This window comes from Callorhinus ursinus, unplaced genomic scaffold (genome assembly GCF_003265705.2).
Source record: "Callorhinus ursinus isolate GAN/ISIS: 27379988/994484 unplaced genomic scaffold, GSC_fseal_2.0 scaffold24, whole genome shotgun sequence".
Classification (NCBI taxonomy): domain Eukaryota; kingdom Metazoa; phylum Chordata; class Mammalia; order Carnivora; family Otariidae; genus Callorhinus; species Callorhinus ursinus.
In genome coordinates this window covers 3,856,551-3,880,618 of record NW_027397086.1, presented here as the reverse complement: position 1 = coordinate 3,880,618, position 24,068 = coordinate 3,856,551, and the positions used below count along the sequence as shown (strand labels likewise).

At 55.9% G+C, this 24,068-nt stretch overlaps 2 protein-coding genes across 5 annotated transcripts; one reads left to right on the top strand and one right to left on the bottom strand.

The window, feature by feature from the left end:
- Positions 1 to 198: 198 nt before the first annotated feature.
- GOLGA2 (golgin A2) lies at positions 199 to 17,124 on the bottom strand. 4 transcript variants are annotated; one of them, XM_025888283.2, is made up of 27 exons: positions 16,970 to 17,124; positions 15,362 to 15,484; positions 13,950 to 14,030; positions 10,772 to 10,888; positions 10,464 to 10,507; positions 10,280 to 10,343; positions 9,815 to 9,874; positions 9,540 to 9,620; positions 8,685 to 8,723; positions 8,335 to 8,397; positions 8,155 to 8,248; positions 7,950 to 8,056; positions 6,977 to 7,035; positions 6,508 to 6,649; positions 5,335 to 5,424; positions 5,120 to 5,227; positions 4,837 to 4,924; positions 4,130 to 4,467; positions 3,776 to 3,889; positions 2,869 to 3,114; positions 2,714 to 2,789; positions 2,394 to 2,482; positions 1,895 to 2,110; positions 1,705 to 1,807; positions 1,501 to 1,607; positions 1,268 to 1,421; positions 199 to 1,177 (listed from the first exon to the last, which is right to left on the bottom strand). In XM_025888283.2, exons 1-27 carry the CDS (start codon positions 17,051 to 17,053, stop codon positions 954 to 956), a joined length of 3,111 nt encoding a protein of 1,036 aa, XP_025744068.1. In that variant the 5' UTR covers positions 17,054 to 17,124; the 3' UTR covers positions 199 to 953. The 4 variants fall into 4 exon arrangements, with proteins under 4 accessions (XP_025744068.1, XP_073761774.1, XP_025744069.1 ...); XM_073905673.1 differs by lacking the exon at positions 9,540 to 9,620; XM_025888284.2 differs by lacking the exon at positions 13,950 to 14,030.
- A 75-nt stretch (positions 17,125 to 17,199) lies between these two features.
- On the top strand, positions 17,200 to 22,980 carry SWI5 (SWI5 homologous recombination repair protein). The gene is made up of 6 exons (XM_073876744.1): positions 17,200 to 17,248; positions 17,375 to 17,483; positions 17,769 to 17,817; positions 19,559 to 19,683; positions 20,753 to 20,847; positions 22,644 to 22,980. The coding sequence occupies exons 1-6, from the start codon at positions 17,200 to 17,202 to the stop codon at positions 22,706 to 22,708; spliced, it is 492 nt and encodes a 163-aa protein (XP_073732845.1). The 3' UTR covers positions 22,709 to 22,980.
- The last annotated feature ends 1,088 nt before the right edge of the window (positions 22,981 to 24,068 follow it).

The window sequence follows — 24,068 nt, the reverse complement described above, 5'->3', positions numbered from 1 at the left end:
CCAGGCATCCCCAAGCAGCATGGGGGTGACAGGCCTGGCCCACCTCTAACAGCTCCGCTCAGGCTCAGACACACTGGGGCTTCGCACAATCCAGAAGCCTGCCCTCTGCTGGCAAGATCTCCTCCCTGTTCCATGCCCACAGCACAGACCCCAGTCCCTGGTGGCCAGTGACCGGAAACAGGCACCCACAAGGCCAAGTATGGCTAAATCCTTTTATTCTGAAATAAAAAGCAAACCCACAGGAGTCGAATCACCAGGGCAGAACCCCGTCCCCGCCTCCTTCTTCTGTCTTCCTCTGTCCTATGCTATCAATAAATAAGTGTCCCCATTCCCCAAATATTTAATAGAACTTGCTCCCCATTTGCCAGCTCTAACCTATGCTATGATACAGGGGCTGCCCGATCCCCAGAATATACAAAATGTTACAGAAGTACAGTATATACACTGAGGGGGGAGCCCACCCCGCCAGCAGCTTATATATGCCTTTGCTGGGCCTCAGAGAGGCTTGGGAGAGTGCTGCCCAGTTGTCTAGCGGGACAGGGGGGCACTTGTGCCCCAAAGTGCCTCTGAATAGAGGATGCATGAGCCCCTCTGAATGAAGGACTGCATGGTGGGGGTGAGGAGGTCACCAGGGAGCCCCTGCTCCCCAAGAGAGGGAGCCCGAGAGGGAGCCTCCTAAATAAACTCTATATATCTATTGAGCCTCCGGCTCTTTGTTTTTCTGGAACCACGAATAGTCCAGATATAAAGACACAGCTCTCGCCAAGGTGGCAAGTGGGTCTGCACCGATTTATCTCCCCCCATTAGGGGGCCTATCATACCCCTTTAGGGGTTCTATCTTGCTAGTGTAGGAGAAAAGGGTGACTGGGAAGGAATGATAGGGTGGTAGGGACAGGGTGGGGGCAGAGCCCCCGGCCCCATTTCTTCAGATTTTGCTTGTTGGTGACAGGTGCTTAAATCACCATGATCTTCACCTCGTCATTGTCATCAGCCCGGTAGAAGAAGGGGATGCAGGGGTTGTTGCCCAAGCCTGGGCGTTCCTGGGGGTTCTGGATCTCACGCAGCAGCTGCATGATCTGCTGTGCAGTGGGGTTTTCAGGGGCACTGCGGCCCACCAGGGCCTCTCCCTGGGGAGGTGCCACACTATCATTGTCAGCCAGGCTCACCTCTCGAAGATCTTCGGGGGGAGAGAGAGGCAGGGCTCTGAGTGCTGTGCAAGCTCTCCCCGCCCCCCCTCAACCCACCCGCCCCCGAGGGCTCTACTCACCACCCTGGCCATTGGCATCGCCAAGCTCTTGGGCTGGAGGTGCTGCAGTGGGCTCCCCAGCAGGGTTCTGGACAGTGGCCAGGAGCTTGCCCTGCCACTCATTGCGCTCGCCTACCAGGCGGAGCACTAGCTCCTGCAGCTCCAGCAATTTGACCTGGAGGGAGAGGTGCTGAGCCCCCGCGAGGCCCACCCCTGCCCCGCACACCACTCCCAAGGACGCGCAGGGCCCCTACCTTCATCTCCTCCTTGTCTTGAGCCAGCCGGCTAATGTACTCCTCCTTCTCCCGGTGCCGCTCCTTGAGCAATGCCCTCTGACTCTGGTAAAGGGCTATATACTCTCCTGCGGGCGGGTGGGCAGATGGGCGGCCGCTCAGGCTCTGGCCCCATCCCAGAGCTCCTGCCCCGTGCCGGCCCCGGGTGCTGGCCCTCCCGCTCACCAATAGTGTCCGTCTCTCCCGAAAGCTGGATGCAGCGATGCTCCAGCTCTTCCACCCGCTCCTTCAGCTCCACCTTCTCCTGCATGAGCTCCATGAATCGGTTCTGCGGCCAGAGCAGCGGGGGTCAGGGCGCGCCAGCCCGCCTGAGCCATCCCACCCTTGCCGGCCGAGCAGCAAGAGATTCGCTCACCTGCAGCTTGTCCATGGCCGCCTGGAGGGCCTGGTGGGTCTCCCCAGGCACACTGTCGCCTCCACTCCCGGGGGCCGCGGCCATGTCCGGCACGTGCGGGCCCGGGGCCACCAGGTGAGCCAGGCGTTGGCAGCGCAGCCTTTGGTCCTTCAGCTGCCCACGCAGCCGGGCCCGCTCCTCCTCGGCGCCGGCTAGGGCCGAGTTAAAAAACGCCACCTGCGGGCAAGATGTGCTTTTGTGGGGGGGGGGCTACTCAGGGTGAACACGGGGGTGGAGAGGAGCTCCTCCTCCCCCGGCCTCAGCGGGCCGGGCCCACCCGTGGTTCAAGAATGGTGCCACAGCTGACCACTGGCTCCCAGGGGTATCGGGGGTCAAGAGAAGTCGAGGGAGGCAAACCAAGAGGCAAGAAGGGTGCCCGGGGCAGGTGGGGGGGGGAACCTCAGAGGGAAGCAGGAAGGTGGCACAGGGAAGGAAGGGGCAATGGCGGGGGTCCGCTTACCATGGCCTCTCGGCTCTCCAGGCCCTCCGGCACGCTCAGCTTGGGCCGGGCAGCCTCCTCGTGCTGTTCCTCACTGTCCAGGTCGTCTCCTGTCAGGGCAGCCGGAGGCTCCTCAGACAACCCAACAGGGGAGGTGGAGCGGGCCGGGGAGGAAAGCTCGGGGCCGGCTCCGCCCCGCCTTCCTGTGTGACCTCGGGCCAGCCCATCCCCAGAGGAGAAGGAGCCACTGTCCTAAAGGTCCCTTCGCGCTCAATTCAGTGCTGCTCAAAGTCGCCCTCTTCCTTGGGCTCTGTCCCCTTCCCCTGGGCACCCCCACTTACCTTCCCCAGGCATAGCCATGAGGCTCAGCTGGGCCTGGAGCTGCTGGTTCTGCTGGGTGGCAGCTTCCAGGCGTCCCTGAGGGGCCAGGAAAGAGTAAGAAGGGACACAGGTGGCAGGTCCTCCCCTTGGGGGCCCAGCACTCGAACCCCCTCACCTGGGTCTCCTCTAACTCTTGGCGGGCCTTCTCGGCCGCCACCTTGACCTGAACATCCTCGTGCTGCAGCCGGTCCATGAGCTGGGTCTGCAGCAGGACCTGCTTGTGCAGCAACTCCTTGTCAGAAGCCATCTGCTGGTAGGCGGCCACGTGCTGCTGACAGGCGGCCACATACTGTTGCAGGTGGCTCACGTACTGGTCCCGCTGCTGCTGCAGGCTCTCAGCCTCCCGGCTCTTCAGCTCCACCTGCGGGAAGACCCTGGGACTGAGGCTGTGGTGGCCGTGGCTTGTTGCGGGAGGGGGGTGGGGGGGAGATTCGGAGCCCAGGCTGGGGAGATGGGAGTGGGGGGGGGGGTTAGGCCTGCCACCCGCCTGGGCCCCTGGCTCCTTCGCTCCAGGACCAAAGTCACTGCCCCCACCCCCCGCCCAGAGCCCCACACCTCCCTCACCCGGCCTCACACCTCATGACAGCCCTCCTTTTTAACTTTAGTGGAAAATCAAAGAATCAAAGCACGCCAACTGACATCTAAGTGTGCCCTGAATGCCTCACTTTACAGGCATGCTTCTCCCTTAATCCTCAATACCTCCGTGAGCAAAATGCTAATCTCCCTTTTAGATGACACTGAGGCTGAATCCGAGAAGCTGCCCACGGCACACCATCTCTTGCCCTCTGGTCAGGGGCTCGAGGTCTCTGACCGCGGCGACGACCTCCATTCGGCCCAGGGCTACCCACTCCATAAAGTCAGAGAGCAGGGGGCAAGAAGGAGCCTGTGCCACAGGCAGGCTGGGAAGGACCCTGGAGTCACATGCCCCCCACCCCCCGGCTGGAGCTGCCTGTCCTGGCCAAGCCTCCCACTCTCCAGGCGGGTGTCTGTCCCCCAGGCTCCTCGGCCGGCGCGGGGGTTACCGTCTCCTTCAGCTCCCCCAGCTTCTCCTGCAGCTGGCCCAGCTTCTTGGCCAGCTCCTTCTTGACATGCTGCTCCGACTGCAGCGCGGTGGTAACCTCCATGTTCTCGTTGGACTGGACAGAGAGGAGGAGTCAGTGGCCACCTGGCGCAGCTGGAGACCCCAGGACATGCTGTCTGCCTCCCACAGCTCATCTGAGCAGGGCTCTCTAGCTCACAGGGTGCCTTCATGGGGACCATGTCAAGTGGGGTCCATAACCCCCTCCCCAGTTTTACAGGTGGGGAGACAGAGGCCCAGAGGGGTTCAGTGTCTCGCCCTGTGCCAGGGACCAGGCCAGGGAGGAAGGGCTGCGCACCAGCCTGACAAAGCCGTTCTGCAGCTCAGCCAGCTGCTCCTTGAGCTCGCGGTTCTGGGAGAGCGCGCGGCTGATGGTGGTGCGGTCATTCTGCATGCTCTCCAGAATCTGCTTGCGCTCTTCGGCCTGCTCGCCCCAGCACTCAGCGGCACGCTCCAGCTCCAGCAGCCGCTGCTCCTGCTCCTGGTTCAGGCGACTCAGACCTTCGTTGTCTTTCACCTGGGCCTGCAGCTGCCCCGCCAGGATCTCCAGTTCCTTCTGCAGTTGCTCAGCCTCTTCGTGGAGCCGCTGCTCCTCCTCCGAGGGCCCGGCTGGGGGCTCCGGGGCTGGGGGCACCGCTGAGAGGGGGCACACAGGAGGGGCCTCTCACCTCTGTGCCTCCCGAAACCCCCTCTTCTTGGTCCATAGCTCCTAACTGGGCCTCGTCGCCCCAAACCTTGGCCTCCTGGCTAACAGGCCCCTCACACTCATGGGACGTGCAATCTTTCAAGATACTTTGGAATAGAGTTCTTTAGGTTTTTATGCTCGAGACAACTCTGGGTGGTGGCCAGTGGGCGCTCCACTCGGACTGGCCAACTCCTGGTATAGACCTCCTTCCCTTGGCCACAGTCCCCTTCCAACCACCCACATCCCTAGGGGCATTCGAAGGTACCCTCACCAGCCCTCTGCCACCAATCCTGCTCCCAGATCCTCCAGCCCCAGCTCACCTATCTGGTTCTTCAGTTCGGCCACACTGGCCTCCAGTTCCTGCACCTGATTCACGCTATGCTCCTTCTCTTCCCTCAGTTTGTGCATCTGCCCAAAGCACAGGAGGGAGGGGCGTGTGGGGGGCGGGAAGGGAGGACCATCGCCCTCTCTACCCCTCCCCCCTGTAAAAACTAGACAGCTGCCTCTGGCTGCACACAGCAAGTGACAGGGTTCCCATTTTACTGATGCCCGGGAAAGATCACGTGACCTGTCTAAGGCGGGGGGCCGAAGGTCACATCTCACCTGTTCAGACATCTGCTTCATCCTCTGCTGCCAAACGGCATTATCCTCCTTCAGATTCTCTGCATACTGGTCTCTCTCCAGTTGCAGTTGCTTTAGTGAATCTTTCAGCTGTAAGAAGGGGCGCAGAAGTTAGCAGGGGCTGTCACTGTGCCTCACGGGCTCCTGGGCACCTGGGGTCACCCTCCTCCCACCCCCCTCGCTCTGCAAGCCCTCACCTGCCCTACACGGGCCTCCAGCTGTGCCCGGTCTTCCAGGGCCTGCTGTAACTCCTGGCTGCTATCAGGGATTTTCGATTGACTAGAAAACTGGAGAATGAAAGATGAAAAGGTTAGCTGTGGGGAGCCCAGGTGTACCACACAAGGCCCCCCACAAAAGGGCCTGAGCTGGGATAACGTACAACTTGGGATCGATGAAGATCTCTATGCTCACACTGTTAGTACGGCATCCGTAGGCTTTCTGTTAACTAAATACTCATTGTAAGTGTTCCTCTAGCTCCCAATCCCCCCGACCTGGTGTACATCCTTCCAGATCCTTTTCTGGTTATAGTGAATAAGGCTACAAACTGGTCCAGGTCCTAGAACTGGGGCAGTCAGGGCACAGAGTGCGGGCGTCCATCAACTTCAGGGCAACCTCAAGTCCTCACTTTCTATCTCTAGCGGGCCATTTATTAGACTGCCCGTCACAGGGACGGGCCACAGAGGCAACATTCAATTAACACTTGCTGAGAGGATGGGTGGCCAGACAGGTGGATGGGTGGAGAGCTCTGTCTGCTGCCCAGGCCAGACCAAATTTGGAGCTCTAAGAAATCGGGTCCCATATCCAGGAGAAAGCAATCAGGAGGGTGACAGACCACATGAGCAATAGCTGTGTAGCTTGGAAGAGACGAGGGAGCGACAAGGAATCTGCACACACACACGCCCCCACCCCCCACGCCCCCCACCGCCAGTATCGGAAGGTCTGTCTTGGGAAAGAGACGAGATTTTTCCTGTGTTGATCGGGAGGTTAAGAGCCCCACCGAGGGATGCGACCTGAAGGCAGAGGATGGCTCAGTGTGAAGAAATTCTGATGGAGGGGGGCTCTCTGACCCTGGTGGCCCACCCTCCGAGAGGAAGTAGACAGACTCATGGGCTAGCCTTATGCCTGCCACCTATACAACAATGGTTTTCACCCAGGATGCTTTAAAAAACAAAAATAAAAAAGCCCTATCCCTGAGATTCTGATGCCACAGATCTGGGCCAGGCCTCGATTTGTAGATTTTGATCAGTGTTTGGAGCAGCATTCTGTGGCGGTGCCAGAGCAAGGATCCAAATCTTCCAGCTCGTGGCTGGAGGCCGCCCACTACGATCCCGGGAGACAGCGGCCCCCGATGGCTGGGGCTCGGGCCTTACCTGCTGCAGCAGGAGCTCCGACATCTCCAGTTTCTTCTGCAGCTCCTCCAACCTGAGCTGCATGCCCGCCTTCTCATTTACCAGCACTCGAAGCTTCTCGTCCAGTTCCGAGTTCTGCTGCTGCAGGTCCTCGTTGTTTTTGCTGTGGCCACAGGTGGCCAGGAAAGGCCCACCAGCACAGGACAGAAGGGAGCCCTCTGGTGACCGACCGGCCACACGTGCCGCAGAGCCACAAGACAGGGGCGCTGGCAGGGGCCCCGGCAGCAAGAGGCCCCGGCGGCAGGCCAGAGGGAAGACCTGAGCGGCCTGAGGCCATGGCCTGCGCTGGTGGCACCGCTGGGCCCAGCTCTGCACGGGTCCTAGGCCGTAGGAACCGCCCCCGCCCGCCCCCACGCCCCTCCCACTTCGCAGCCCGCAGCCCGCAGCCCGCAGCCCGCAGCCCGCAGCCCGCAGCCCGCAGCCGTCCTACTTGTTTTTGTATAACTCCAGCTTCAGGGCATCTCGTTCTTTGGTTAAGTCTTTGTTGTGCTGCGAACACAGAAAGGCGGGGTCAGGCGCGGACACGGGGAGAGTGCGGAGGGCGGACTGTCAGTTACCCTTGACACTTCGTTCAAAGCCTTTCCAAGCCCACGCTCTCATTCGCCTCGGAAAAGAGCCCGGGAAGGGTGGGAGGGACTCCCGGCTGGCCAGCGGAGGTCCGGACAGAGGGGGTGGCACTGCTACCAGGCCCGAGCAGCATTGTGACAGGTCCTTCCCTGAGCCAGTCAGCAGGCACCAGGCTAAGGATCGCGTTCAAGCCTTGCGACCACCGCATGGGGCAGGCCCGACTGTGTCTGTTTTACGGGTGAACGCAGATTGTTACAGGTGAAGTCGTTTGCCTGCAATCCCCAGCAGAGCTGGAATTAAACATCCAGTCTGTCTGATTCTTCACCCAGTTTCTCCCTGCGGTGGGGGAGCAGATCCAAGGAGTGGAATTAAATTTGCATTGGGATCTTCTGTCTCTTTTTTGAATGATCTATTCATAGGCCCAGCACTCATGAAGGTACAGAGGTGACAGGTCTTCCAGAGCTACTCTGTTCCTCTCCCTGGGTTTTTATAAACCCTTTCATGCACCTTCTATCTATTACACACATGCTTCCCTTCCTACACAAATGGTAACATACTAAAAGTACTGTCCTGTACTCGGCCAAGGCCCAGAGCCGGTGACCGGCAGGGCTGGCTCTCTGGCTCTGGGCTCTGCATTCAGTGCTCGCTCCAGAAAACAGCCCCCACCACTGCCAATTACCTCAAGACAGCCAGCTCAGCCCTGCGTTTCTTCTAACAACTTTACAGTAGCGAGAAAGGGCCCGTGCTGCCTTCTGGGCAGTAAGACATTCCACCACGTGGAATGGACCTGTCGGGGAAGCTGCAACTCCCGCGGATGGGTCCCATGAGGGGCTTACCCTGTCCACCTGTTTCTGCTGTGTGGAGACAGCAGACAGGGTGCGCTCCAGTTCTCCAACGCGCTGGCGGGAAGACTGCAGGCGACTAGCAAGATCTTCAGACTCTCCTAGAATGACAGAGTTCGAAATGGAACCCAGGAAGGAATCCCACCCAAGGCCTACCAACATGCCAGGCTGAGGGATGGGAGGGTGTCTGGACCCCCACCTGCTTTCTGCCTGGCCGCCTGCTGTGTATGGGCCAGGGCTGTCTGTAGTTCAGTCTTCTCAGACACGAGAATTCCTATGGTCTGAATGTGAACCTTTGGGAGAGAAGGCAAAGGGGCGCTGAAGAGGAGGGAAGGAAGCGTTTCCTGGGGGGTGGGAGGGGGACCTCGGCTCCACACACCTGCAGCTGCTCCCTTAGAGACCCCTGTTCCTTTGCAAGCTTCTGCTCAAACTCCTTCTTCTCCTGCAGGAAGGAGGACACACAACATCCCTGACTGGGAGGAGGCAGAGATGAAACAGCAATGCTCCCAGAATGCCACCGATGGCCCAGGACAGGCTCAACAATGTGGCCAGATCGGGGGCGGGTTGGGGGGGGGGCGGGGATTGTGGGGCGGGGGGTGGGGAAGGGGGGGGGGACGAGGGGGCCTTTGATTCCTCCAGGCTAGGAGCAGACCAAGACGAGAATGGGCCTCTACATCTGAATCCTCCCCAAACCCATCTGCCATGTAATCAGCAAAGAAATCACGTTACTTTTTCCAGTTGATCCAAGGTTTCCTGGTTCTGCTGTTTCTGTGGGGAGAGTCAAAGGAAGGTAACTCAGTCTGTCCCCCTTTACTACCCTCCCCACACCAAGACAGAGGATGGGCAGGGGCCAGGGACGGGTTTTAAAGGGAAAGTTCACGGGGACATGAACTGACAGACTCTCCTCAAGCTCCCAAGGAAAGAGACTTTGGGTCTTAAGTGGCTTTGCTCACAGCTATGCAAGTGGGAGTCTGGATCCAGATGCCCATGAAAGGACAAGGACCTAAACCTCTAGAAATGGGAGTTGATCAGCGAGACTAGACTACCCTTCTGTCAGCTCGTGGTTCGGAAGGGTGCATTCATTCACAAATATTTGCTGAGCATGCCCCCGCCCCAGGCCAGGTTCTGTTCTCAATAGCAGGGATACAGGAATGAGAAGGACCTGATTTTCTGAGCTAAAAGGGACCTTGGCCACCTCTAATTCTACCTCCTCAGGAAACGGAAGCCCAGAGAGGAAAGGTGACTTTGTCCGAGTTGAAAGAAGGAGCAAATTAGGGGCTGAGAGTCAAGGCTGGAGCGCACCAGTCAAACCAGCGCTTCCTCCAGAGGCAAGAGCCCCCGGGCAAGTATGGGGAGGACCCAAGCAGGGGTGTCTGGAGAACAGAGAGGAGGCAAAGAGGGCAGCCACAGAGAGCCATGCTGCATGCTCCGTGCTCCGGGGTCCCTCCAATGGAGACTTAGGCCCCCCGGCACCCCATTCTCCCTTGGCACCAGGGGCCCCCAGCCCCTTTCTTCAGAGCCCCAGGGAGAAACTGGAGCCCCAGACTGGCAGTGTGGAATCAGGGGACCCCACTGGACTCTTACCAATTCCTCTATCTTGCTACTGAGTTGTTTGTTTGTTAGATTGCTGGAATCCAGGGCTAGTGAGAGCTCTTGGTACCGGCTCTGAGGCGCATGCACAGGAGGAGGAGGAGTTGGACGAGGGCGGGGTGGGGGGGGAGAGGTAGAGAGAGCAGTCATTAGGGTTGGGGGCTGTCTGCGCTGTCTCAGCTGGCAGCGGGGCACCCAGCCCCCACTGTGGGAGGAGGTGGGGGGGGCTGGCCTGCAGGGTCACTGAGCCACGGTCCAGACCCACTTACCTCCAGATCCTTCATATTAGTAGATGCTGCCAGGCCCTCTCCATTGATGTAGGCTGAAGGCTAGGAGACACGAAAGGGCTCACATGGAGGTGTGCTCTGCCCCCGCCTCCGGACCTAAGCCGCCCGACCCCCTGGCCCGCCCGTCAGCTGCAGACCGTTGTGCCTAACCCCTTTGGGCCAACTCCTCCTGGTTCTTATCTCCCCCCTCAACCGTCTCCTCCCAGGCAGCTCTCATCCTGTGCTTCCTGCAGAGGGAGCAAATACCGTCACCAGCTTCGGCTTTGAGGTCCGACCCCTTCATCTGGGGAGCTTCCAAGATGACTCAGAGGAGTCCCGCCGAGCTGAACGTCGCCCAGCGAGCTGGCTGCCCCCGGGCTCTTCCGTCCCTCTTGGGAACCTCCGCCTCATTCTTTCCGTCATATCCCCCCACCTACCCCCCACCTTGGGTTTCAAGTCCTGGGGTACCTCAGACACAAGACCATTGAGCTGCTGAGATAGCTGTCGCAGGCTCTCGGTAGATGACACACATCTGGGGACGAACACAGGAGTCAGGGGTGCAGGAGGCTCAATGGGAAAGAGGGGTTCGCGGTCAGTGGCCTACCCCGACTCCCTCGGCCTAGGGACTGCTGCCCCCACAGGAGATACTCACTTGCTTTCATCCATGAGGAAAGGGCCATTTTCTGCATCATGACTCTGCTCAGGAAGAAACACATGAGGTGGTCACTCAATTGCTGGTAAGACCACCCAGGGGTGGGGGGAGGCAAGCACCTTCTGACAACCTGCCAGCTCCCCAGACTTCAGGGAAAGACCTGGTCTCGGCCTCCCCCACCTCAGTCCTCCGGAAGGAACCAAGCTCCCTGAAGAAAGGGGAAGAGGACCCAAAGCAGGCCCAGTCCTCTCGTGGGGGGGTGGTGAACATCGAGTGGGGCGGCAGGCAAAGGGCGAGGAGGCACAAACCTGAACTGACGCCATGCTAGTGACACGGGGGGGACTAGCACAGCGGGAAGGGACACCATCAGGTGACACGGTGTCATCAACAGTCGGTGCGGCAGGAGCGGCGCAGTCTTTGGGCGCCTGTCACAGAACAGAGAAAGGGGTTAGGGGCCATGCGGGTAAGAAGGCGCCTTGCTGCCACGGACGCAGGGGTGCAGAGCGGGCAGGACAGGTGTTGCTGTGGTCAGAGTGACAGTCACACATGCTGGGAGCCACTCTGGAGGGCGGCCATGACTCGCCCGAGCTGAGGGCCGCTCTGCAGCCTTCTGGACGGCCAAAGCTCAAAGCAGGGTCTGCGCGACCTCCTTCCTCAACATGGGCGCCTTGTTCTCCGTGGAGCTCAGCAAGAGACATTATCAGGCTCTGACCTGCAACAGCCACAGCAGTGGAAAACAGGGGTGCCCAGTCAGGGAGAAGGAAGGCACTGTTCTTCTGGAATGCCAGAGTGACCCTCACCCTGGGCCCTGCCAGGCAGAGGGTGGTGGTGATGAAGGACGTGGTCGATGCCACTACCTGCCTCCTTCCTCTCTGCTCTCTTTTCCTTTCCCCCTTCTTTTCCCCAGCTACTGGCCATATTATTTGCCCAATTCAGGCCTTTTCTGGGAAAGAAGCTACCTAACTAGATGCCTCACCCTACTCCTGCAGGTAAAAAGAAAAACACGGCCGCTAGCCCCACTCCAACCTCCTAGCTCCGAAACACCTACCCAGCTGAGGACCACCGTGAGAAACCAGAGCTAGGACGTCTACCCTCTGACTCTGGGTATCCTGGAAAACAATCCTGTGACTGCGGACAAGGAGCCATGGAGAAACGGCTCCCTCTTCCCCACCTGGACCCACCTGCTTGACCAGGGCCCCACCCAGCCTCTTCCTGGGCTCAGGCCTGACAGCCCAAGCATGTAGCTCTACAGATCTGATGTCTGACAAGGAGCAAAGATGAGCAGAGAGACGGGGAAGATGGCCGACAAGCTCGAGTTTGAAGAGGGGAGCACACCAGGGAGCCAAGGCCTGGCCAGCGAGGCTGGGGCCTGGAGGAAGAGGGACCCAGGGCTGGCTGTTCTCTGGACCCAACAGCCCTGGCCTCTGAAAAGTCAACTCTACTGCCCTCCTTAGAGCAAGTGCTGCAAAGCCCAGGAAGCTGAGGACGAATCAAGCAATCTGCATGTTTACTATCCAGGCTGTGACCTCTGACCCCAGGACCTGGCGTTGCCTTGCCAACTTGTCAATAGAATCTCCCAGGTAAGAGCAGAGTCTCAGCGGCTGGCGGGGCTTGAGACTTCGGGGGAGGTGGGCACTTCTAGCCCTGGGCCCTGGCAAGCTCTGGGTGCCTCCTGGCATCCTGGGTTCCCATGGATCCCTAGCACTAGACACAAGAACGTTCAGAAAAGGAAGAAAGTAATTTTCTGAGGACTTAAATAAATGTAACACGCCGATTTTAAGATCGACCCGGTTATTTCACGATTTTAGGCATTATAGCAAAAGTATGGAGTATTTAAAAAATCACTCTCCACTCCCCCAACTGTCCCATTCCATTAAAATTTTATTTCTCCATGAGTCCCCATTTCTGGAAATGCTGTCAGCTCTGTTCAGGATCCTGTAACCACAAGCCTGCATTGCGGGAACAGAAAACTTAAGTGGGAAACTGCCACGGATACAGAGAGGATTTAAAAACCACAAGAAAGATCTGGGTCTTCGTTTCCAGGACAACAGAGGGGTGTGGGCACAGAATCTTAGAACTCAGGGCAAATGCCAGCTTCAGGAGTCCTCTAGGCCTGGGCTCCCTTCCCTGTGCCCCTCAGCAGCTCCTCTGAGATCACAATGTGAGTCACAGCACCTGGACAGACCCGACCACCCAGGCATGAGTGGTCCCAGTGGGTGAAAGCCTCTTGCACCAGCATCCAGAGCTCTGTCCCCGCCCTCTCCCCATGCCCATCTCTTGCAGGACCTGGCCGCATTTCAGCCCTACCCTCCTCCCCTCACACCAGCCTGGCCAGTGTCCCAGGACAAAGTGTGAACATCATGTCCAGAAAACCCACCCAGGCTCCCTTTCTGGGAGATGCTCTGTAAGCTCATAATGCTGGCTGTTACCTGCATCCCGCCCTCCCTCTGCCTGGGACTCCCACTTTCCCCACTCTCCATCTGGATAAATGCTACCCACCTGTAATCTTCAAACCAGTCTCGAGTCCATTTAGAACCAACCCTGCCCTCAGCTGGGCACTTGGAACGTTGCCACAGTCTACCTTTGCTTCTTACAGTAGGGTCTGCCTCCCTCAGTGTGCATTCGACCTAGTTTACCTCTTTTCTCGAGCACCTAGCCAACCGCCTCCCCTAGCAAGGGCCACTGAATACACAGCCAAATGTCCAGTTGATTTTTAAGAGAGAATGGGGGAGGGGGGCGCCTGGGTGGCTCAGTCATTAAGCGTCTGCCTTCGGCTCAGGTCATGGTCCCAGGGTTCTGGGATCAAGCCCCGCATCGGGCTCCCTGCTTGTCGAGGGGCCTGCTTCTCTCCCACTCCCCCTGCTTGTGTTCCCTCTCTCGCTGTGTCTCTCTTTGTCAAATAAATGAATAAAATCTTTAAAAATAAATAAATAAAAAATAAAAGACAACAGGGGCAGGATGTCCTGTTTGGTTAACCTCGTGTGCTTTACAGTTAATTCCTCTGAAAAAATAACCTCGATCCTTGTGACTATAATGTACGCTCCCTTCGTCTTAACCCTACAGTCCCCTACTCTCAAACCAAAATGAAGTCATCCAATTCAAAGAGAGCACAAACTTGGGGATGGGTGCCCAAAAGGCAAGCCTAAAGGTCTGCTTTTATTTAATCTCTCCGAGTCTGACATGCCACTGGGTATTCATACTCAAGGCTTGAAAAGCCCAGATCCCACACACCTGCTCTGGAAGCTCTCCCAAATTACCTTTAAACTTCAAGGTATGTCTCTCCTTCTTCAAGATGATAAAAGATGAGGGGCAAGAAAAACAAGCCAATCAACCAAGCAGGTGAAAAAAGCAGACATGAACAGGCTGAGGGTTAATGACAGCAACATAAAATAAGCCAGAGGCAAAGTATCCCCCAAACCAGAGAAGCCTTGGGGCATGCACAGCTGGGAGAGAGCAAGCCAGAGAGGGGGCTCGGCACTGCCTCACCTGCCACTTGTCCAATGGGGGGAACGCTACCCCATTGGAGCGGTTAAGGTCGGACACCAGCACCTTCAGGATGTCCTGAATCTACAGGCGGCGAGAAGGGAGAAACAAGGGCAAGGGGAGAGAGAAAGTGGCTTAGAGAGAGGTGAGAGAGTCAGGGAAGGAGGAAGAGAAGAGAGGGGAACAAATCCATGGCCCGGGCCGCCTTCCCAAACGGCTACCAGCTGCCTTGCTGGAGGCAGAAATCAGCATACATAGAGGGAAAAGTCCCCTGAACGAGACAGAGAATGCAGTCACCGGCCCAATGCAGCGGTTTTCTTAAGACACTCATGAGAGGGCGCCTGGGTGGCTCAGTTGGTTAAGCGACTGCCTTCAGCTCAGGTCATGGTCCTGGAGTCCCGGGATCGAGTCCCACATTGGGCTCCCTGCTCAGCAGGGAGTCTGCTTCTCCCTCTGACCCTCTTCCTTCTCGTGCTCTCTCTCATTCTCTCTCTCTCTCAAATAAATAAATAAAATCTTAAAAAAAAAAAAAAAAAAGACACTCATGAGACCCGCTCCTCAGGCCCAGGATGCTGGGGACGAATCTGACAGGAATGTCATCTCCGTTTTAAAACCAGACTTCCAAGGAAGGGTTCGCTTGAACAAAGGGGGCTCCAGGTAGTAGTCTGAAAGACACTGATTTGCTCCAACAATATCATCTTACAGATGAGCCCACTGGGCCCAGGGGAGGAAGTGATTTTCCTGAGGTCGCCCAGCAAGCTGGTGGCAAAGATGGACTTAAAACTCAATGTCCCCTAACCCAAGTGCTTGGGCCTCTCCTCGCTACACCCTGGGCCCCTTCTGTTGCTTTCTAAAGGGACAGCATGATGGCACATGGCTGCTCTCACTGCCTGGCTTCCCTTTTGAGGCTAGGGATGAGCAAAGTCACCAGAACAGTATGTCAAATACCACTACCCTTTACTGAATGTTTACCCTGCACCAGGCCCTATGCCAGGCCTGCGTGGCTCAGTCAGTTAAATGTCTGATTCTTGATTTCTTTCGGCTCAAGTCACATCTCAGGGTCCTGGGACAGAGCTCTATGTCAGGCTCTGTGCTCAGCCGGGAGTCTGCTTGAGGATTTTCTCTCTCTCCCTCCCTCTCCCTTTGCCCCCACGTCCCCAGCTCTCTCTCTTTAATAAATAAATCTTAAAAAAAAAAAAAATCAACCATCTCATTCCAGTGTCACAAGTGTAAATAAGATAACATTACCCCAATTTTACTGATGTGGAAATATATCCCTAGCAGAGACATTATCCCCAGCAAAGGGAGAGGTAGGATTCAAACCTGTACCTGACACTTCCTTCACAATCTTAACCACCACCCTCTACTGCCCCTTGAGCACCCTGGTCCCAGGAGCCTGGCCAGCCAATACTCACATCCTCGGGAGAGTGACATCCATCAGAAGTGGTTGTCTCTGGACTACTCCCATTTTTGATCTTCCTTTTCTTCTTCGCTCCTGCAGGAATACCAGGGCTGTTCTTCTGCTGATATTCCCTCAACTGCAGAAAAGGAAAGGAGCAGGATTCATGAGAACTCTAATCCCCTGTATTCACATCCAACTTTGTAGTTTACCATATACTCCTACATTCGCCATCTGATTTAATGCCACCAACAGCCCTACAAGGTGTTGTATTTCTCAGCGACTGCAGACATGGAATGATAACTTGGCTTTAAAAAAAAAAAAAAAAAGAGGGGGGCAATAATGGAATTTAAACTTAGTCTTCCGACTCCGAGTTCTGGGGTTATGCCAGGAAATCAGCAAGTGCCAAGAGGCAAAACCAGAGGTGGAGATGGAAAAGTAAACATCTGGGTAATCAGACTTTAGAGTCCTTTCCTACACATCTGTTAAAGTTGCACACTGGTACTTAGCAAACTTTTACATCAACGTATCCTGATGGCAGAAGGCAATGAAGGCACACACCTAGTGAATGTGGGAACGTAACAGAACGAGGACAACCCAACCACCATTTCGGAGAGAATTCTATTATAATCTTACACATCTGTGCAAACGTCATTCCTAGGTACATTATTATAAAATGACTTTTCTCTGTCAAGAGAATCAAGCACAATTGATGCTTCAGTCCCATATTATTCTGTGGCATTTAGGACACTCCATGTTGAGATGATGATTTGGAGAAGATTCCCACCTATGAAGTTCAGGTTCCAGAGATCTGTTCCACAGAGGATAAGCAGATCTTACTCTAAAGACCACCGATTGAGGGGGACCCTGGTCCCAGAATCATGGGGAATTAAAATGTGAGGTAGAGAATTCAGATTTAAACTGTGAAAGTCTTTCTGGACAGTAGAAACCTAGGAGGAAACCATACTAAAAAAAACACAGTCTCCCCAGTTGTCACCAAGGTGTTATCAACGTTCTGCGATCACTGCTGAAGTCAATGTCTAAGGATGGGGTACAATCTTAGAGTAAGGGCTCCTGAAACCTCTCCCACCCAGGTCCCATAGTCCCCAGTCCCCTTGAAGCTGGGAATTTGTGCCGCGATCAGAGAAACCGGAAAGGGTATGAAAACACTGGAAGACTGGGTAGTAAGATCAAACACCGGGCTCGTGGCGCTAATGACAGTTCCAAGGGGGACTGTGACGTAACTACATTCCACTCCTCCCTACCGACGCCCGAGTCGCCGCTCCGCGGTGGGGGAGGGGAAGGCAGGGCCGGGACCGAGGTCCTCGGAGACCGGGACCGGGCAGGGGAGCCCAGGTCCTCCGGTTCTGGGTGGCTGATGGCGAGGGCCAAGCCCGGAGCGAGGATCCCGGGGGTCACCGGCCCAAAGTCACCCGGGGGCGACGGGCGAGGGCGGGGGCTGGGCTGCCGGGGGGCGGGACTGGCTGAGAAGACTTTGGGGGGGGCGCCAAGGGGCGCCGAGGGGCTCGCCCTGTGTGCCTCAGGGGCAGCACAGACTGGCCACGGTCCGGCCTTCGGAGGGGCCTTTGGCTGGGTCAGGGAGCCGCGACCCGGCACGTTTTACCTTCTTCTTGGCCGCAGCCAGTTTGCTCTGTCGGGTTTCTTCCGACATCCCGGGACGGGGAGGGGGGAAGGGGGGCCACATCATCAAGATCCCGACAACCACCGCAGAACTGCTTCCGGTAGTCACCGCGCTGACTTTGCGACTGAGCCAGGAAAGGAGGGACCCAGGAGTTTCTAGGCAGCAGCTGGGTGGGCCCCTCAATACCTCAATCCTATTGGTCGCTGAGAAAGATGAAAGGGGAGGGGGCGTGGCCAGCCCGCCGCGGGCCTCAAGGGACAGGTGGAGTCACAATGAAAGCTGAGCGCGCAGCCGCTGTCCCCGCCCACCTCGAGGGAGGGGCGGGGCCTGAGCTCGCAGGGTGCGCGCGCACCTCGCTTTTTGACCGTTCGCGGTCTGCATCATAAGATTCCGAATACCTGGCGGGCCTGAGGGGCCGCTCTCCCGCCCTCGCCCTGGACCCTCCTGCACTGCATACTCCCCCGAGACGGGGACCCCGGACCCCAGGGCTCCGGAGGTGGGCGAGGAGCGGAGAACAGGCCGAAAGGGCATCCTTTCACAGCCCCTTTCCTGACTCCCCATATCCCTGCTCCAGACTCTCTCGTCCCAGAGATCACTTCCGTCTACCCCCATCTAGCCCTCCACACACTCCCCCCTCTCCGAGTCTCCCCTTCCTGGAGCATCCCGAGCCTGATCCCGGGCCATAACTGCCCCTTCCCAACTCCTAACCTCCCCACACCCCTTTCCTCCCAGAGCGGACTCTAGGTTCAATCAGCATTTTTTTCCTCGGATTCCTCTCCAGGACTCAACCAGGACTTTCCAAAAGTTGCCGCGGGGCCTTCCAATCCCCTGTGAGTATGCCTGTGCACGCCCCCCCCCTTCTTCTGGCCCTCCACCGTGGAAGTCAGTGCTGCTCCCAGTCTTCCTCCCCACCCCAGCCCTCTTCAAGCCTTCCCCCCAGCAGACCTTGTTCTGCTGAGAAGCTCCAGGTCATTTCTCAGTCCTTCCCCTTTTTTCCTCCCTGCCCACCAAGCTTCAAAGAAGAAGCAGTGTCCTGGCCTTTGCCCTGGGTACCCAGGCTCTCCCAGTGGGCTCTGTCTCTCCTCCTTCCTGACAGCACCACAAGTGGTTGGTTTTGAAAACACCACGATCCCCTCCCTCACCTGTCCCACCCCACACAGAAACCACCCTCATTCCCTCAGACGTGTGCGCTCTCTCCTGCCTTGGCCCTTTCGACATACTGTCCCCTTCTGGAATACTTTCCTTCCAGCTCTTGAGCAAGGTGATGCCTGCTCATCCGTCAGAGCTGAGAGGTCCCTCAGAGAAGCTTCACCCCCACTCCTGACTCAGTCCAGTTGCTCATTTAGACACTCCCTTCGCACACTGTACTTCACCTTAAAAGCACTTTTCAGGCTTGTCATTAGTTGATTATTTGTCATTCACCCATTCATCTGACGCATTTTATTGAGTGCCTACCATGTGCCAGGCACTGTTGGGGACACAGTGAACAAAACACCGTCCCTGCCCTCATGGGGTTTAAACTCCAGTGGCGTAAGGCCGGCAATGAACAGAATATTATTAATGAAATGTATATGTCAGGTGGTGATGGATGTTATACAGTATCAGGACAAAAGAATAGTGAGCCATTGGGGACCATTTTAGGCGGGGTGGTCAGCGAAGGCCTTCCTGATAAAATGTGAGTAGAGCTTTAAATGGAGATATCTGGAGGAAAAACATAATTATTGGGTATTTTAGATAAGTTCCGTGAAGGCAGGGGCCAGGCTTGATGTCTTATCCATTGCTGAGTCCCTGGAGCCTTGCCATTGCCTAGCAGATAGTGCCTACTCCCTCTCTGTCAACTGATTAAAAGCCTCTGTCCTACGAGTAGTAACCATGTCTTCCTTGGCTTCTTCTTGTAACATGTGTACATGGTTGACCCAACACACATTTCCTAAAGATTAGCAGTGTCCCAGGCACTGGCCTTTGCAACTTTTAGAGGCAGAGAGGGCAAAGATGAACTGCAGCCCCAGGGAAGGGGTTTGTCACCCAGTGAAATTATAAGCCCAGCGACATCATAGACTTGGGCATCCAAGAAATAGACGTGAGGCAGGTTATCTGGGGTCAGATTAGGGGCCAGGATGAGCCCTTTAATTAGGATTGGGTGTGGCTTAGGAGTGAAAGAAAACCCCAAATAACGGTGGCCTAAACAGACCTCAGGGTCCCAGGCCTCTATCTTGTTCCACCGCACCTTCAACATGGTTCTACCTTATCGCCCAAGGTACTGTTCAGGTCTTTCGTGACATCCACATTCTAGCCAGCAGGAAGGAGGAAGGAAGGCCAGAGAAAGGCGTACCCTCTCCCTGGAAGGACAATTCCCAGAACTTGCATACATGATTTCTGACTAACTTCCACTCGCCAGAACTTAGAGAGCTACATCTAATAACAAGGGCAGCTGGGCAATGTAATCTTATTAGGGGGTGGGGGGGTGTCAGTCACCAAGCAGAAGGGGGGTGGTGGTTGTTGGGGACAGCTTGTAGGTTCTGAATTGTGGATAATGGGTCAGTCTGGCTGATGACTTTATGTGCCACACAGCGGCCATCTCCCAAGTCTGGCCAGGCTGATGGGGCGGCCAGCGAGGATTCTCTGCACCTCGACATTCAGAAACTGAAGGAGAAGAGGGACCTGCTGGACAAGGAGATCACCCAGTTAATATCTGAGTAAGTCTCGCTGGGCTCCTCCACATGCTTAAGATAACTTTTAACCGGAGGCCCAGTAACTGAAACCCAGCCACACTAGCTTAGCGTAAAACCAGGACCGTGCCCTGCCGAGGGATTCAGCGTGTCAGCAGCCTCTCTCGGGTAGGGTGTGGTCAGACCTGGGAGGAGCAGGAACTAGGAAGCGGAAAGCTGTCCCCAGCAGAGGTTATCACTCGGTCCCTCTCTGCCTCTTCCATCTGCACACCGACTCCATTCTTTCTCTGCAGTTGGGCTCTCCAGGGCCTGGAGGAAGCTGGCTCTTCCACAACTCCTGGACTTTCTCACACCTCTTGCTCCAGCCATGTGGCATAGACTGAGCAGCCTTTGAATGTGCATTTCACATGGGAGGGGCTCTGACTAGCCACTCATGTGCCCATCTGTGAATCCCCCTGCTGTGGCCTGGGTCACACAGTACCAGTGTGGCTGCAAACCACTCCCTAAGGGCACAGGGAGATTGGCCAGGAGTGAGGGGCTAGGCAGATCCCCTGCCCTACCGTAAGCTTCCTGAGGGCAGGGTCTGTCTTGTCCCTAGTAGGTCCTTAGTGAACATTTGTGTAGTTTGTTTTTTTTTTAAGATTTTATTTCCTTATTTGCCAGAGAGAGAGTACAAGCAGGGAGAGTGGCAGGCAGAGGGAGAGGGAGAAGCAGATTCCCTGCTGAGCAAGGAGCCTGATGTGGGGCTCAATTCCAGGACCCTGAGAGCCACCCAGGCATCCCATGAACATTAGTTAAATAGATGCCTTGTGGGAACCTGGTGGCGCAGTCAGTTAAGCGTCTGCCTTGGGCTCAGGTCAGGATCTCAGGGTCCTGGGATTGAGCCCCACATCAGGCTCCTTGCTTAGCAGGGAATCTGCTTCTCCTTCTGCCTGCCACTCCCCCTGTTTGTGCGTGCTCTCTCTGTCTCTCTCTCTCTCTCTGACAAATAAATAAATAAATAAAATCTTTAAATAGATGCCTTGTTACTCTGAACCTTGGATCCTCCTCAGCTTTCTTAAAGATCCTCTTTCTCTCTCTCCACCCCTCACCCCAGAGGCTACAGTGTGAATGAACTGGAGGACCACATCTCCCTTCTCCACGAATATAATGACATCAAGGATGTAGGCCAGATGCTGCTAGGCAAACTAGGTGAGCAGCAGGACTCCAGAGGAGCAGCCTTCGGAGGGAAGGAGTCCGCATTCCCCCGGGTGTCTGGATTTTGCTCCTGGGCCCTCTAACTTCCCAGCCTTCCCATCCTTCTCAGCTGGCCCATTCCCCGAATGCCCCAAAGCACCTGTACAGCTCTTACAGGAGTCCCTGGGGTCTCTTCCCTCAAGTGTAGAGCCTGCTTCAGAGCCCCAGGCAGGTTTGAGCATGAACTTGCCTACCTCTCGATTGTGGGCTGTGGTTCCCGGTCTTCTGGGGCCTACTCAGACTGATTGATACACCACCCTTACCTCAAGTGGTTGACTCGCTACAGAGGCAGAAAGTCACAGATGGGTAACTTTGTGACTTCAAGGAGTATTTTGCTCTTCCTTGAACAGTCTGACTATCCAGAGGGCTTGGCCAAGGCACAGACACCTGTGTACCTAGGCTGGTTAGGACAGTCCACTTTGGAAGCAAGCAAAGGCATGGATGGCCTCAGTCCGGTCACCTGGCTGGGGCCGGTGGGCACTCCAGCATTCAGCACGCAGTGACTCTTTGGGACAGGGTGCAGGGCTGGGATGTCTGCCTGGTCACTGCAGGAGTTTAGCACTTCCTGTAGAATTGCCTATCAGCATCCGGGAGTCTGTGGCAGGGAGGGCTTCTCTGTTCCAGTGGGGAATGGGTCCTGAGGAAGGAAAGGAGATAACAGGAGGAGGGAAATACAGATGGAGGAAGGAGGATGATCAGACCCCAAGGAGGAAAGAAGGTGAGAGGACCATAGCCTGGTGGTTAAGGGCATCCCCTCTTGTGAGATAGAACCCAGCTTGAGACCTGTTTTTCCAGGCCTGGGACCTGGAAAGGACAGGGCAGCCTATCCTCTGAGGTTATATTTACTGAGCACCTACTCTGTGTTGCTCTGCAGGGTGTGGGGCACTCTAGTGAACCAGACACCTGGAGGACCCTGTTCTCATGTGACTTAGGTTTTGTTGTGTGGGGGAGGGGAGGGGAATGGTCAATAAGTAAAGGAACACAAACAAAGGAATTATAAAATGTGTTAATCGCTATGAAGGAAACAGGCCAGGGGCACCTGGGTGGCTCAGTCGTTAAACATCTGCCTTTGGCTCAGGTCATGATCCCAGGGTCCTGGGATAGAGCCCCGCATCAGGCTCCCTGCTCGGCGGGAAGTCTGCTTCTCCCTCTCCCACTCCCCCTGCTTGTGTTCCCTCTCTCACTGTGTCTCTCTCTGTCAAATAAAGAAACAAAATCTTAAAAAAAAGAAAAAAAGAAACAGGCCAGAGATGGAGAAGAATATTGAGGTATGAACAGGGTGGCAGGTAGGGATGAGCTAAGGTGGTCAGGGAAGACTTCTCAGGAGATCCCTTCCCCTGGGAGACAGAAAGTAAGGATCTTTGAGGGAGCAGGAGGGATGGTATCGCTAAATGGCCAGGGCGTGACCCCTGGGCCAGGCTAAGGAGTGAGGGTTTTCAGCAGGCCCCAGGTGCAATGTAAATATAAATTTACATTTTCAGCAGATGGCTCTAGGTGCTCTGTGTGGAGTTCAGGGGAGCTTTGTTTGACTCCTCTGTGAAGTGGGGTGAGGGTTCAGTGAGTCTTGTTTGGGGTGGCCAAGCAGGGCCCACAGTGGTAGGGTCTGGAAGGAGTTGCAGGAGGGTATCTCGGCCAACTAGGGGAGCAAGAAAAAGGTGCAGGAGTGGGTCCTGGGTAGGTCAGGCCTTTGGCCATTCTCCCTCCCCCTCCTCCCACCAGACACGCATCTTTCCTTCTTTCTTTCCTTTCAGCCGTGATCCGAGGTGTCACCACCAAAGAATTATATCCAGAATTTGGCCTGGATATGAATGACTGAGCCAAGGCTCACAGCCCTTTGTCCACAGCCCAATGGGACAGGCAGATTTGAACATGAGAGGCAGTGAGAGCCCATCCAGCACATGCACAGGCTTCCCAGCGAGGAAGCGTCAGAAGCCTTTTTCTAGAGAGCTTGATCTGAGTCACAAGGGAGCCCAGAGACAGACAGTGAAGAAGAGCTGTTCCCTGCTCCAAGTTTCCTGAAATGTCCCAGTGACGTCTGTGTGTGTGTGTATGTCTCCCGTTTGTAAATAAACATACAAGCAATCTTGGTGTGAATCTCTATACTGAATCCCTCTCCTCCGGTAGCCCCCTAATCTTCCCCGGGAGAAAGAGAGCCTGCCTTGGGTCATAACAAGCTAATGTGTACCAAGCACTGTGCTGCGCACCTTACATCATTATCTCTCAAGCCTGAGTCCATCCCATGAGAAATGAATATTGTTCTCCCCATTGTAGAGATGAGGAAATTGAGGCTCAGAGAAGCAAAGTGACTTACCCAAGGTCACATAGCCAGTAAGTGGCAGAGCAGGGATTCAAGCATAAGTCTAAGTCTGAAGTTTATGGTTTGCAATATTGCCTTTCTGGGTTGGGGGGACAGGCAGGCAGGAGCTGAGCGTGAAACAGCGATGCTGGAGGAATTCGTCCCGTGTGTGTCCCATCGGCACAATGAAGGTTCCAGTCCCAACTGTAGTCTTCCCTGCCAGCCCAGGGCAATCTGTCGCCCCTCCCTGGTGTGTTGTTTAGCCTGATCCACCAGCACTGGCAGAAGTGAGACAAGTGTTGCAAGTGCTCGGTGCAATCCAGAATGGCGGGATTTCACACCGAACCCGCCAAGTGTTCTGACTGTCCCAGCGGCTCATCCGGCTGTCCCTGCTGGACATCTTAAGACCGTAGGTGTGGTAGTGCTTGAGGGCAGGCCGTCATGAGGTGAAGTAAGCATAGTTCCCAAAAACCGGCATGTGAGTCAAGGCCTGGGTGTGGGTCCCTGCCCACTTGGGAGCTGTGTGACCACAGGCCATCGACTTGGCCTCTATAAGCAGAAATCACAGTAGTACTATATGCATTGGGGCAGTTAGCATTAGCTGTCTCAACAAACAACCCCAAATCCCCATGGCTGAGCACAAGAAAGCTTTATTTCATCAAGTCTGATGAGGGTCTGGTAGCCCTCCTGCATTTTAGGGCTTTGCTGCTAGAATCCACAGCAGGGAGCCGAGGGAGGGAGAAGACATCAAGTCTGAATCGACTCGTCCCCTGATCAGCAGCCATCACTCCTGCTCATAGACAGTGGTCCAGAACCAGCCACATGGCGGGAACCCACTAAGGGAGACCGGGCCTGGGAAACGAGGGTGAGCACCTCGATA